The sequence below is a fragment of the Sceloporus undulatus genome, chromosome 1, assembly GCF_019175285.1.
Source record: "Sceloporus undulatus isolate JIND9_A2432 ecotype Alabama chromosome 1, SceUnd_v1.1, whole genome shotgun sequence".
Taxonomy (NCBI): domain Eukaryota; kingdom Metazoa; phylum Chordata; class Lepidosauria; order Squamata; family Phrynosomatidae; genus Sceloporus; species Sceloporus undulatus.
Window position 1 is genome coordinate 265,085,033 of NC_056522.1, and position 13,508 is coordinate 265,098,540.

Sequence of the window (13,508 nt, forward strand, 5' to 3'; positions counted from 1 at the left end):
CTTCTCAGTGAACTCAGCACTCTCTAAGCAGTTTACAATCTGTAAACCAATTGCAAACACAGTGGTGTGACCTGTAGGGCTGGTGTGGGGCGGGGGGGTGGCCCTGCAGTTGCCCACCCTGTCCTAAGGAATATAACCAACAGTAGCAATGTTTGCTATGAAATGAAAGATAATCTGTAATACATGGTGCCATGCTGTGCTGCGGAACATTCTCCAATCTGCTGCCCAGAGATGTTTTCTTGCTCTGGTCCCAGTCAGCATAAAACACATCCTGTGTGCTGAGTCTAGTGGTAGATGAGACCTCTCTCATAGACCCATGTTCAGTTTGACTGTATGGATGCCAGTTCCTTGATCTGGAAGTTAGAAGGCTTCACATGTAGTCTCAAGTAGCAACATCCCCTCTTAGGTCTTCAAGAGAGGGACTATATCCACATCTTAGTTTGTCAGCCCTTCACAATGCATTCGCTGGAAATAAGCACAACCTATTCATGAGCCCAGTAAGGATCAAGTTGACTGCAAGGATCGTACTTAGATCTCAGCTTTCATCCAAGGAGGTCAAGGTGGCCCCCATAGTTCTCTCCCTGTTATCTTACTACTATACATTTTATCCTTACATGTACATTAGGTTAAGAGTTGGTTACCAGCCCAAGGTCATCCAGTGAGGATGATGGGTGGATCCACATCCAAACATTTAACCCTTGTGCTCTCCCATGCCCAACACCTATACACCATCTTTCAGCAAGGGGTGTCCCAGGTGTATGTATGTGAGAAGAGGACAAAAGTAATTTTCTTCACCCTTGATAATGCCCTATGCCACTGAATTGGGAAGGCTAGGAACATGGTGTCTGGGGTTCAGAGACTGGGGGGGGGGAGGGGGCAGAGTGGTCAAAATAGTTAAGGGAATGACATGTCAGATTAGTAAAATGAAAAAAGTGATCTACTGTATAGGAGACTCCCATAGCAGGGGATCACAGCAAGAGCATCCCAGAGATGTCAGATGAGATGAGTGGGGAAGCAGCATCTCAAAACTCTGCAGAAAGAATGCAGTTTGACACTGCTTTAACTGTTGTGGCTCAGTGCTATAGAATCCTGGGAATTGTAGCTTTGTGAGATATTTAGCCTCTTCAGTCAGAGAGCTCTGGTGCCACAACAAACTACAAGTCCCAGAATTCCATACCACTGAACCATGGCAGTTAAAACATTGTCAAATTGCATTATTTCTTTAGTGCAGATGAGACCAAAGAGAGCTTAGGGGTTTTTGTTTCACCATCAGAAAACATACAAGTGTAATACACTCTAGCTTGTTTGTTTTTAAGAGCGATTACACTCAAAACATCTGTAAATCCCACGGCTCCTCCCAAAGGGATGATAACTCCAAGGACCATTTGGGATGCTTTAAAAAATGCAAATAAAAACCCAAACCTTGCCTGTGGAAAATGAAAGAGGATGACAGTGACCTGGAGAAACAACTCTGGTGATACCTCCTGCAAAGGGATCTTGTAGCACTTTTGAGGCTAACTGAAAGGGAGATGTGGGGAGCCTGAGCTTTCGTAGACTTGAGCCTGAATCCTCGGATGCAAGGGCTCAAGTGGAAAGTCCAGGGACAGACTTATAGCAGGAACTTTCCTAGCATGAGCCTCCTTCCTCAGATGTATGGTGCAGAGTGGCAAGTTGAGGAAGAGCTCTATAGCAGGAGCTTTCATAGACTTGAGTCTACTTCCTCAGACCTAAGTCTGAGTCCAGGGTCAGACTTATAGCAAGAGTGGAAAGTCCAAGGACAAAACTCCTGCTATAGAGCTCTCCCTGGACTTTCCACTTGTGCAATAGGTCTGTCCCTGGACTCAGACCTAAGTCTGAGGAAGTTGGTAGCTTGAGCTTTCTTAGACCTGAGCCTCCTTCCTCAGATGCATGGGGCAGAGGGGAAAGTCCAGGGACAGACCTATAGGTTCAGGTCTCCCTGCTATAGGTTTGTCCCTGGACTTTTCCTTCTGCCCAAAGACCTCGTTCTTGAGCTTCCCTAGATCTGAGCCTCCTTCCTCAGATGCATGGGGCAGAGGGGAAAGCCTAGGGGCAGACCTATAGCAGGAGCCTGCAGAGGGATCTTGGACTCGGAAAGTGATCTTGCAGCAGCAGCAGCAGCAGCACCTTGGAGCCTCATGGAGAGGCAGAAGTTGGCAGCGGGAGCTTTCCTAGACATGAGTCTCCCATAAGGCTAGATCTGGGCTCCTCAGCATCAGGGGAAGCAGCAAACTCATCCTAGGACCGAGAAGGCAGCCAGGCACTGCTGCACCTGGAGGCGGAGGGCTTCCCAGCATCAGCATCAGCATCCTCCGCCTCGGCTCCTCTTGGCTCGGAGGGCGGGGAGAAGGAGGAGGAGGGGGCTGCCATTGGCTGCGGCCGGGGCTGGGGCTGAGTGCCGAGCCTCCGCTGGTCCAGGGCTCCAGTCCGCGGCGGCGAGCGGAGAGGGCTGGGGATGAAGCCTCGGCGGAGCAGCCTCCTCCTCCTCCTCCTCCTCCTTCCTGCTGCTGGTTGCCTTGGGCATCCTCTGGGCAAAGGAGCCGCGGGAAGGATCGCATGCACTTGAGCCGAGAGTGCCATGTGGGCAAGGCAGGGCGCCTGGCAGGGGGGCACCCTGGCCCCTCGTTTCCCCCTCCTGGCTCTGAAGCACCAGCCCTAAGCGATTGGCACACTACTACTATTTTGGGGGAAGGGTTGCAATGTGGAGTCAAGGTTTCCTAGGGCACTTGGGATGACAAGCAGAGCCCCAGTCCTAGCCATCCAAAGAAAGAAAGAAGGCACCTTGCAAAAGAAAGAAGCAGGCTCTTGAACGAAAAGGAAAAGGAACATCGTTTGGGGGGGCAGAGTAGCAGCAGCAGCAGCAGCAATATCTACTTTTTTGTGTTCTTTGCCCTCTTCTTTTTTCTCTCTCTTCCTCAGTTTCTCCTCCTCCTCCTCCTTTTTTTAGGACCAAGGGGAGGGAGAGAGTGGGGCATCAAAGGGCATGTGTTTCTGGGCAGCCTTGACTTTTCAACAAGTGAGCCCCTAGTGTCGGCCAACTCTAAGCCTTGCAGGCTCCTGCTCCTAGGTCCCCTGGCAGCCTTGGCACCCCACTGCATCCCTCGACAGGATGGCAGGCCAAAGAACCAAGCAATAGTTGGGGGAAGCCACAACCTCCCAGGCAAAGAAAGCCACCCCTTTTCTTGTCGGTCATAACTGTGGAAGGCTTTTTTATGGACATCACGATGCGCAGGTCCAGCACGGATGAATCGACGTACCACAGGAGCCCGTCTCTGGACAGCAAGGATTACAGTTTCCCCAATGGCGCCTTCCCACGCTACAGCAGCATGTATGGCGGCCAGTTTGGGGCGGCCAGCAACTCTTTCTTTGGATTCCACACCAACCCAGGCCCTAAGGCCACCAAGGCCAAGTACACCTCTCCCAAGGGGAACAAGTATGTGGTCTTTTACTTGGATCTCTCCTTTATCTTCCTTCTAGAACTGAAGCGGTGCAGTATGGCTCACAACTGCCTCCAGTGCATTAAGTACCTCATGTTTGTCTTCAACCTTCTCTTCTGGGTGAGTAGGTCTATCCGTCCGGGGTTTCCCCCTTCTCTGTCCTCTCAAAAAGTTTTTTTTAAAAGTATTCTTTTCTCCCCTTCTTTCAAACTTTGGGCCTGTGAGTAGTGGTACAAATGGGAAACTGGCATTGGATCCGTACTGCAGAAGTAATCCAGTTTGACACCACTTCAACTGCCATGGCTTAAGGCTATGGAATACTGGGAATAGTAGTTTGTTGTGGCACCTCAAACAACAAACTACCATTTCCAGTATTCCATAGCCTTGAGCTGTGGCAGTTGAAGTGGTGTCAAACTGGATTACTTCTGCAGTATGGATGCAGCCTGGGAGTGTTTTACACATGCTGCAGAGTAACATGTTATACTTGAGGTGACACCACTTGAGGCTGCACCACTTTGTGCTGTAGAGTGGGAGGGCATGTACAATGTATTTCATTACTCTACCAGATTTGGGGGGGAAAGACCTCTCTCTACATAGAATCACAATATGACAGAAGAGTTTAACATACTCCACTCTCTAGTCTGGTAGTTTACTACACGCTTTTTCTGCAAGGGAAGGGATTACACACGTGGAAGTGCCACCCTCCAATTCATATGCTACAGTCCAGAGAGTTGCTGCCTCTGTCTGCCACCTCATTATGCATAATTCTGAGTTTGTCTTTTACTGCCTAACCTACTTGATGAGTTACTGTGGAGCAATCTGTTTCCCCCTCTTCTTCCTCTGTTTTGTTAAAATGCATGCCTGTTTAAATGTTATCACAGAAACTGGGAACTCGTTGTTTTGCCCAAACGTGTGCATGGGTAAGTTATTAAAGTATGTCTTGGCATGGCTATTTGTTCCATGGGATCTCAAACCAGATGAATTCTGTTTGAAAGGTGTTTCTTCAGTGCTAATGGACTTGTTTGTTCTGTGACCTGGAATTAGCTGATCAATGTGTGCGTCGTTGACATTCACGTGACGAAGTGGCCACCTATGCTGGGCAGTGCCATCAATAATGGTGATACTGCAGCCGAAATAAAGTAGGTTAGCAGGCTAGCACTGGGTTGTCTGCAGTGAGGAGAGCCATAACAGTGAAGAGCATCGCTTGTACATCCCACGTGGGAGCTCCTTCCCCTGTCATAAGCAGTCTTACCACTTTCAGTCCTCTATGAGTATCTGCAAATCTTGAATGAAACAGAATATTGCTTCTGTTTAAAGTGGACCCACGCAAGTCCTTTTGGGGAAAAGCGGTGTAGCTGGATAATCATTGCATTGTCTCGAGAAGCATTTGTCTTGAAATAACATTGCAAGTTTTCAAGAGGAAGTGGATTGGTCTTGTTCTTGCTTCAGGATTTTATTAGCACATTGTGGCTCATGGTTCAGTTTGTTCATTACTTTTCTGTAGAATGTTTGCTTTTGCCTAGATGGGCGTTGTGGCAGGCGCAACTGCATGTAACATTCTTACCTGCAGTATCTTTTGGGGGCAGTGATCACTAAGATAAAATACATTCACTTGCTTCTGCTTCTCCTTACAAAAATAATCAGAATGTAAGTTTTCTTTTTAAACAAACTGAAAAGTTGGGCACAGCAACTGGAACTACAGTATCTGGATGCAATCTGCCGTGGCATCTGGGTGGCATTTCAGTTATCAATCCAAACTCTCTTATACCTTTCTCTCCCATGGACACAAACAGACATTTCAGACAGAGAGGCATGGGATTAAGGATAATGATGGGAACAAAGCAACAGCTGTGGCTCTGTTGGCTGGGGAGGTGAGGAGGATTGGGAGCACTTTAAAATGGCCTGAATTGGCTTGACCCACTAACCCTTCCTTCTCAAAATTCTTCCTGCTTCTATTTTTTAGCCCTTTCTGACTAAGGCTGTGTGTATTCGAGACCAGCTGGTCTTCTGAGGGAAGTTCTGAAACTCAAGGAGGGGAACTCCACTTAAGCTCTGGATAAGCTGATAGAAAATATCAGACTAGTCTGCCTTCTAGCTCCTGATTCTCTCCCACTGCTGGGGTCCCCTGGTGTTTATCCCAGCTTACCTCAAAGCTTCCTGAAAAGACAAGCACCATGGTTGGCTTGTCCTTTTAAGCTGCCCACTTCTCTTAGGCTTATGCTCATCCCAGTTTATAGCTCAGTCAGCAGTAGCAGCTAGTGGCTTCCATGTCACCAGGGTAGTGAACTGGCTCTGGGCTTGAATCTGAATGTTAAAGGAACAGAACCTATTTTGGGAATACAGTTCAGCACCTGGAATAGTTGATTTAATGTTCAGACCAAACTCCAGATTCACCACCCCCAGTAATATGGAAGCCACCAGCTGCTGGTTTCACTCAACTGAACAGTATATGTAGAAGAATATCTAGAGGGCTGGCATGAAAAGTCTTCCTTTAAAAATGATGCACACAAGAGCTGTGAAGGACATTTTCTCTGCAAACTCTTTCAGTTCATCTGGCAGTGTCACATGTGCATACCTTTAAAATTGAATTGCATCTTGTAACATGCATGTACAGTACTTACAATGGGAATATACCTTGGCATATTCACAGTGGAAGTTGCTGCATTCTTTCTGAAAGTGAGGTTTAGAAATGATTTCTCTTTGCTGTGTCCTTTTCCCCCTCAAGGTCTTAGCTAGTAGGTGCAGGGATTCTGAACTGCTTATGTCCCAAGAGTAGATCAAGAGAATGGAAACATTGTGCATGTTTCTACTAAGTGATTGAGGTATATAATGTACCTGAAATGATAAAACATATTGATTTACTTTTGTTGGTATAAATATATCTGGCCTTATGCTGTTCAGTGTTGAAAAGGTGAATTATCATGTTTAACCATCAAGATATGTCCTGTATTCTTAACTGTAATTGATGAGTTAATGAATTTTTCATGTTAGCCAAAACCAACTTAAATTTCCATAAAATTTTCTTGCACTCAACCAAACAGGTCATCTAGGTTCGAAAAGAAATGGCTCCAGTCTGACAGGCTGCTTTCTCCCCATACATGATATGTATTCTTTTGGTCATCGCCTTCATTTAGAGGAGGGGCTACATTAGTGATGGGAAACTTTAGAGGCTCTGGTGCCCAGTTCTCTGGCCCCTCCACTGAAAACTACATCAGATCCTGTTATTAGCCATATACTGGAAGTGAGCATAAGTCCACTTCTGATTTTGGGAGTTATGGGGAAGGGCTTAGAATGGCTGAGTTGGGAGGAGGGGCTGTGACCTGTTTAAGTGCTAAGCTTAAACTAGAGGCTTCTAGTGGAAAACATTTTTTTTTTTTTTTTTTTGCAAAATGCTTCCAAGAGAGCACTGGGGAAGGAGATTCAGGGGTGCAAAAATGTCCTTAAAGGGCATCTGCCCTCCAGGCTGTCTTTCATTCATGCATGGGCCACATCTTCCATATTTCATCTGACATTGTTGTTATTATTGTTGTTTTTGTTGTTGTTAGTTGTTGTTGTGGAGCTTCAATCTGTTTCTGTTTTATCGTTACTCTAAGGCGGTGGTCCCCAAACTGTGCTCTTTAAGGGATTTTGGACTTCAGCTACCAAAATACCAGACTATTGACCAGACTATTGGCCAACGTGGCTGATGCTTCTGGGAGCTGAAGTCCAGAATCTCTTAAAGGGCACAGTTTGGGGACCACTGCCCTAAGGCAACTCTATTATGGGGTTTTCTTGGCAAGATTTGTTCAGAGGAGGCTTGCCATTGCCTTCCTGTTACATTGAGAGACTGTGACGTACCTAAGGTGAACCATTGGTTTTCCAGAACTCTGGTCTCCAAGATTCCTTGTCCAACACTCAAAGCACTACACCACTGTGGTTCTCAAGCAGATTATTGCTTAAGAACATGTGTATGGTGGTGCAGAAGTGAGCCCTGGTGGCACAGTGGTTAAATGTTGGTACTGCAGCCACAAGGTTGTGAGTTTGATTCCAGGGGCTTCAAGGTTGACTCAGCCTTCCATTCTTTCGTAGGTCGGTAGAATGAGTACCCAGCTTTTTGGGGGCAATTTACAGACTGTAAACCACTTAGAGGTTGCTGAGTTCACTGATAAGTGGTATAGAAATGTACATGCTATTGCTATTGCCATGTATTTAACTAGCATGCTAGTTCTGGCCACTGTGATAAAATTAACTTATTCTTAAAATGTGCATTCCAAAAGAAGATTTTTTTTTGCTTTTTTAAAAAAAAGATGATTTAGGATTATTTGTTAAATATAGGCGGGTTACAAACTGCCACTTACAACGCACTCCGTGCGTGCTAGGGTTAGGAAGGGCCGTGGTAGGGTTAGGAAGAGTCGTCCCTTCCTAACCGGCCCCGGCCCCAACACGTGCGGAGCATGTCGTAAATGGCGGTGCCCTTCCACATGGGCGTCGCCATTTTGACATCTTGGACGCATAGCGTCCAGATGTGTCATGGCGGAAGTGACGCCGCAAGGGCGCGCTTTGCCCCTCGCGGTGCCACTTCCGCGTTTTGAAAAGGATCACCATTTCAGCACTCCTTTTTTGCTGCGCTGGGAAGCCTCGCGGTCTGGCCGCTGGGGCTTCCCTCCATAGTGAATGGCGGCAGCGGGAGAACGGCCACTTGAGGGCAGTCTGTAACCCACCATAGAAAAGCTGTCTCAACATGTGAGATAATGAGATGAAAGTTTTACTGTAGGAACAGCGTACTGATGGCAGCCAAAGCCAATACAGCTTTTTCAAAACAAAAGTTTTTTAACAAGATAGTGATGGTGACTAATTTTTTACAGCAAATATTCAGCACACAAACAAAAAAAATGCAAAATCTGGAAAATGACAGCCACCTCAGAAGGGGAGCAAGTTGCTGAAGAGCAATTTTCTTTAAACATCCCAATAACTTGGCTGTAGGAACACCAACAATACACTGTCCTAAGATGCTTCTCTTTCAAAGGTTATGTGACTAAGGAATAGGACCATAGTTGGAAATGGTCCTGATTTGCCATTTAGTGTCTAGGTCCTCTCCAGCTTCTTTCCTTAATACTGTACTGTTTGACAGCATTTGGCAAACATTCAACTTTCCAGTCTTAGTTTTACCTGTCTTGAATTTCCCTTGAGAAATCCACAAGAACATTTCAGTAGTATTTGCATCAGAATTAGTACTGCTTTGTTTTAGTGATGCATTGTACTGTGGGATTTATAGTGTTTATGATGTGGAATGGATTACTTGGTTATATGTGCATATACTGATATAGATATAGATATCTCAGAGCTACATGGGATTGGTAGACTCTTTTGGATTTCCAGCTGGGGAGGCATCGAGTCTCCAAACAGTAAGGAACATCGGTGAAATAAAATAAAATATGTATACCATGCTTTGTTAATGTTGGTTTGTGGGTATCTCAAGGACAAAGTTATAATAAAGAGCTTCAGCAGCAGCTGGCAGTAAGGTCAATGCATCTTCTGCTAAGAGAAATGGTAAGCAAAGGTCTTTGCTGGCCCAAGCCAGTGTGCATATTGACTCCATGGTGTTGGCAGAAGACTAGAAAACAACTAAGCTAAAATTAATTTGGACTGCTAACTTTCAGATTCCACCACCCAGCATGCCTTTCCCCAAGTACCCTTTCCAAGCTGTGAGTAAAATGCAGCACTAGAAGATGGAGCCAGTCAGGCAAGGCCAAATAAATTTTGCTCCAAGGAGGGAAATAAAAAGAACTACACCTTAATCTAGAAGTATTTAAAGCTACACTGATTCAAAGAAGACTAACAGTGGTGGGTGGATGTTTGAAGCTGGAGAGGCTCTTTTTCCTCAGTTTCCCAACTCAGGAGTAACTTACTACCACCAGATATATCGTTATTTTTTATTACAAAGGTTTGTTGCCTCATGCTTAAGTCTAAGAGACTTTGAGTTGCTGAATCTTGCTGGTTTTGTCCCACCCACACAACAGTACAAAGATGTGGTATTGCACTGTGATATAATACAGGAATTGTTGTGTGTCTTCAAATCGTTTCTGACTTATGGCAAACCTATCATTGGTGGTTTCTTGGCACATTTCTTCAGAGCGGATTTGGCATTGCCATCCTCTGGGGCTGAGAGAGTGTGACTTGCCCCAGCTCCCCCACTGGGTTTCATGGCCGAGCTGGAATTTGAACCCTGGTCTCCAGAGTCATAGTCCAGCACTCAAACCACTACACCATGCTGGCCCTTAGGGCACCATTACAGCAGATTGATAACCACATAAACCGTAAAGGCTCCATTCTACAGATACCTGGGATTTGTAGTCTGCTGAAGTATTTAGCATTCTTTGCTAGAAGATTCTAATAGTGCAATAGTTCAGGGGAGTGAACTTATGTTAGATAATTGTTAACAGAGACATTTCACCTGTGTTGAGGGAAATTACAGCGATGTGCATCATTCAGATGAGGGACAGGCAAATATTTTGCTTGGTTGTCATACCTCATACTGAACACTGATATCTTTAGCCCTTTGCATTTTAAAAACTTGATAATTTAAGATGATGCCACTCTCCTCAGGGCAGGAGGATATGGAAGTGTGATCTTTATTACCAATCCCAAATTCTTTCAGCACCTGAACTGAACAGTGGCACATCCTAGAGCTGTAAAAATGGTTTTATCTTTTATTTTCAGGTGCTCACTCTTTGAAACAGCCATTTGGACCAGTGAAATGTGTTACTTTGTATATTTGCTACTTATATAACAGATACCACATCTGAACCACTCCATATGGATTATGGAACAGATCCAAATAACTAGGCTGTAGATCTGCAAGGCATTAATACAACCCTGTTCACAAGGAAGTGAGCAAGACTAAATACACTGTTTTTAGTATCTGTGGTATCTTTCCTCAAGAATATAGCAATATAAAAGTAAAGGAAAATTATCATAAATACTTGACTATAAATTGGGGCCAAAATTATAGATTTTGATATGACCTGTGGATAAGTCAAGGGTAAAAAGTAGAGCATGTAACAAAGGATATAAAGGATGAAGCAAAGGAGAATAATACTAAAGATATTTAAAATTTTTGTCAGGCATAACTATTTGTGTTCACCCTGAAGGCTGGATGGATGAGATAGTAGAGGGGCTGATGTTTCTTTTAGCTGCTCCAAAAGAGATTAAGCTCTCGCCTTGCACCAGGGCATGGTTCCCTTTTTGATAAGAGTTAAAGCGTAGTACTTACATTGACTTGTGGATAAGTTGACCCAATTTTTTGGGTCAATTTTTGGACTAAAATTTCTAGACTTACACATGAGTACATACAGTAGATATCTGTCTAAATCTCAGGCTGCATTTTCGCTTCAGATGTAATGCAGATCCACACTGCTTTAACTGCCATCCCTTCATGCTGTGAAATTCTGGGGTTTATAAGGATTTTTTTTTAGGTTTAGGGTTTTTTAATTTAACTGTCTCTGTCAAAGAGCTCTGGTACCATAGCAAAGTGCAAATCCCAAAAATACAAAGCATTGAGCCATGGTTGTTAAAGTGTTGTTAAACTACATGAATTCTGCAGTGCAGATACAGTCTGAGGGAGAACATCCGTAAATAGAGGAGACTCTTTTGGTTTTCTGTTGCAGACATATAGATGGCAACAAGAATGTTGACTATAGGAGTCAGGGAACTAGTTTGTATCTCAGCATTTTATTTAAATATAAATATAGGACAGGTGAAAACTTTAAAGTATGTTTCAAGAAGGGATATTTAAAAATGTAAGTGTTGTGTATTTTTACTGACAGGACAATCAGGTTTGACAGCAGCTTTTTGGTTAGTGAATACTTGGTAGCAAAGCTGACTTGGGTATTATGTCAAACATGAAAGTGCTCTGGTACCATAAGTTTGAGAATCTGAATCCTCTTCTCCCTGATTCAGTATAGTGCCTATGATGTTCTGAATCTTACATAGCACCACCTGCTGTTCATTTAAAGGTTGTGGTGAGCAAGTGAGAAGCCTTGCATTTGACCCATTGCTCTTCAGAACAAATCATTTTAGTTGTACATAAATCTCCCTCTGCCCCTCTTAATTTTGTTGTGAAAATAGTGTTTAATTCCAACAACGTGTTATACAATAATATATTAACTACAACAATATTTACATTTTAAGCAGCATGAAATGCATAAAATGCACACTGCTATTTTTCTGATTCCCAGAAGGAACAGTGTAGCAGTTTTTATAGTCTAACTCAGCAAATATGAATGATAAGCCCTAAACAATGATGTGCAACACCACTGAATAATGCATTGCTGAATTGGGAGGAAGAGATTATGGCCCCATACAGACAGGCCAAAATAAAGCTGCTTCGGGTCACTTTGGAGGTATGCTGTTTAAATGTTGCACGCATCCTAAGAATCTGGAAGCTGTGCCAAACCCATGATCCAGTCCTAAGGACAGGAGCACAGCTTTGGTGCAGCTTCTGGACTCTTAGGATGCATGCATCATTTAAATGGCATACCTCCAAAGTGACCCAAAGCAGCTTTATTTTGGCAGTCTGTATGGGGCCTATATCTTTAATGAAAACAATCAAAATCTTTCAGCTGATACCATGAAACAAGCTGCAATAATAAACAGTACAGCTTTACTTTTGGTAAATAGGATTACTTCTGATTGATATATCTTTTTTTTAATCCTCTCCACCCAGCCCCCATTATTCATACTAGAGCTGGGATGAGCAACTTGATGGTTTGGGAACCATTTTCTTCTTTCCTTCAGGCTTCAATGGGGCCATAGCTGCTCATTTATTCCCCCAAATGGACCCCTGTATATTCCCATGCCCATGTAGAAAACAGCTATTTCATTTTAAAAGTGAATTTGGGGTTAAACAGACTTCAGAAATAATCCCACTTGAAACCACTTTAACTGCTCTGGCTCAGTGCTAAGGAATTTTGGGAACTGTAGTTTGTTGTGGTAACAGATCTCTCTAACAGAGAAGGATCAATGTCTCACAAAATGACACTTCCCAGAATTCTAGCATTGAGCCAGGGCAAATAGGTGGTGTCAAAATGGATTATTTCTTCAGTCTGTTTTGGCCCTTTGAGTCTAAACTAGTCTTAGAGAGCTGAAATAACCTTAAACGGCAAGTCAGAATCCCCCTGAAGGCTTCTGGAACAGTCATTGGACATTTTTTACACTAGATTTCTTTCTTTTTCTTCGCCACATGTGCAGGTGTCAGAAGGTGTCTGAAGTGTTGGAAGGCCACATTGGGGCTGGGTGCAGGGACCCACAGACCAGACTTTCCCCACACATTTGCACTGTATTGTGACAGAAAAAGCAAAAGAACCAAGGGATATAACTACAGAAATGAGAAAGCCTTGACTTCTTAACAGCTTTGAAACATTGTGGGTATGGAACAGGTTCAGCACCCTCCCCTGTGGTATATAGAAGGCATCCCTTGACTTTCTTCCACATCTACATCACAACTTAGCACTGACACCTAACACTGCCTAGTCTCACTTGCCAGGCAACCCACAAAGAAGGTGGGATGGGGTGAGTTTCCATAGTTTGAGTGCAAATAGGTTGCACAAGGACGCCTGTAGAAGTGCATTGCTTCTCTTTGACATAGACAGGGGAGCAAATAACCTTCCTAACTGTGATTAGCAGGTACATTTAAAAAGGATGCCTTGGACATGCCAAGCTATAATGTACAGGCTTCCCTTACATATGTAACTGGCCACCACAATAATTACTTGCTCCTCTATCCTGGCTCTCAGTGGATACTGATTTATGCCACACCTGTTTATTAGTGAAGCTGACAATTGTAGTATTGACTTTGTAGCTTCCCAGAAAAGGAAACAATATAAACTGCACTACCTGAAAGCTGCTATACACAGCCAGCAATGTAATGGCACCACACAAATGTTGCCTTACCTTTCCCCTAGGACAAATGCATGAGACTGTGCAGACAGCTCATATCTAGATCTCTGTGCCTTAAGAAGTGCAGCTTGTTTCATCTGTCTCTCCCCCCACCCCCCGTTTCTAGTGACAGTGGGA

The 13,508-nt window shown here is 44.1% G+C and overlaps 1 protein-coding gene across 1 annotated transcript in view; it reads left to right on the top strand.

Annotated features, from left to right (window-relative positions):
• Nucleotides 1-13,508, top strand: part of TSPAN4 (tetraspanin 4) — a 940,765-nt gene that overhangs the window by 609,957 nt on the left and 317,300 nt on the right. The window contains exon 4 of the mRNA XM_042459276.1: nucleotides 3,496-3,575. Within this exon, the coding sequence (XP_042315210.1) occupies nucleotides 3,496-3,575 (80 nt within the window). The remainder of the gene's footprint in view (nucleotides 1-3,495; nucleotides 3,576-13,508) is intronic.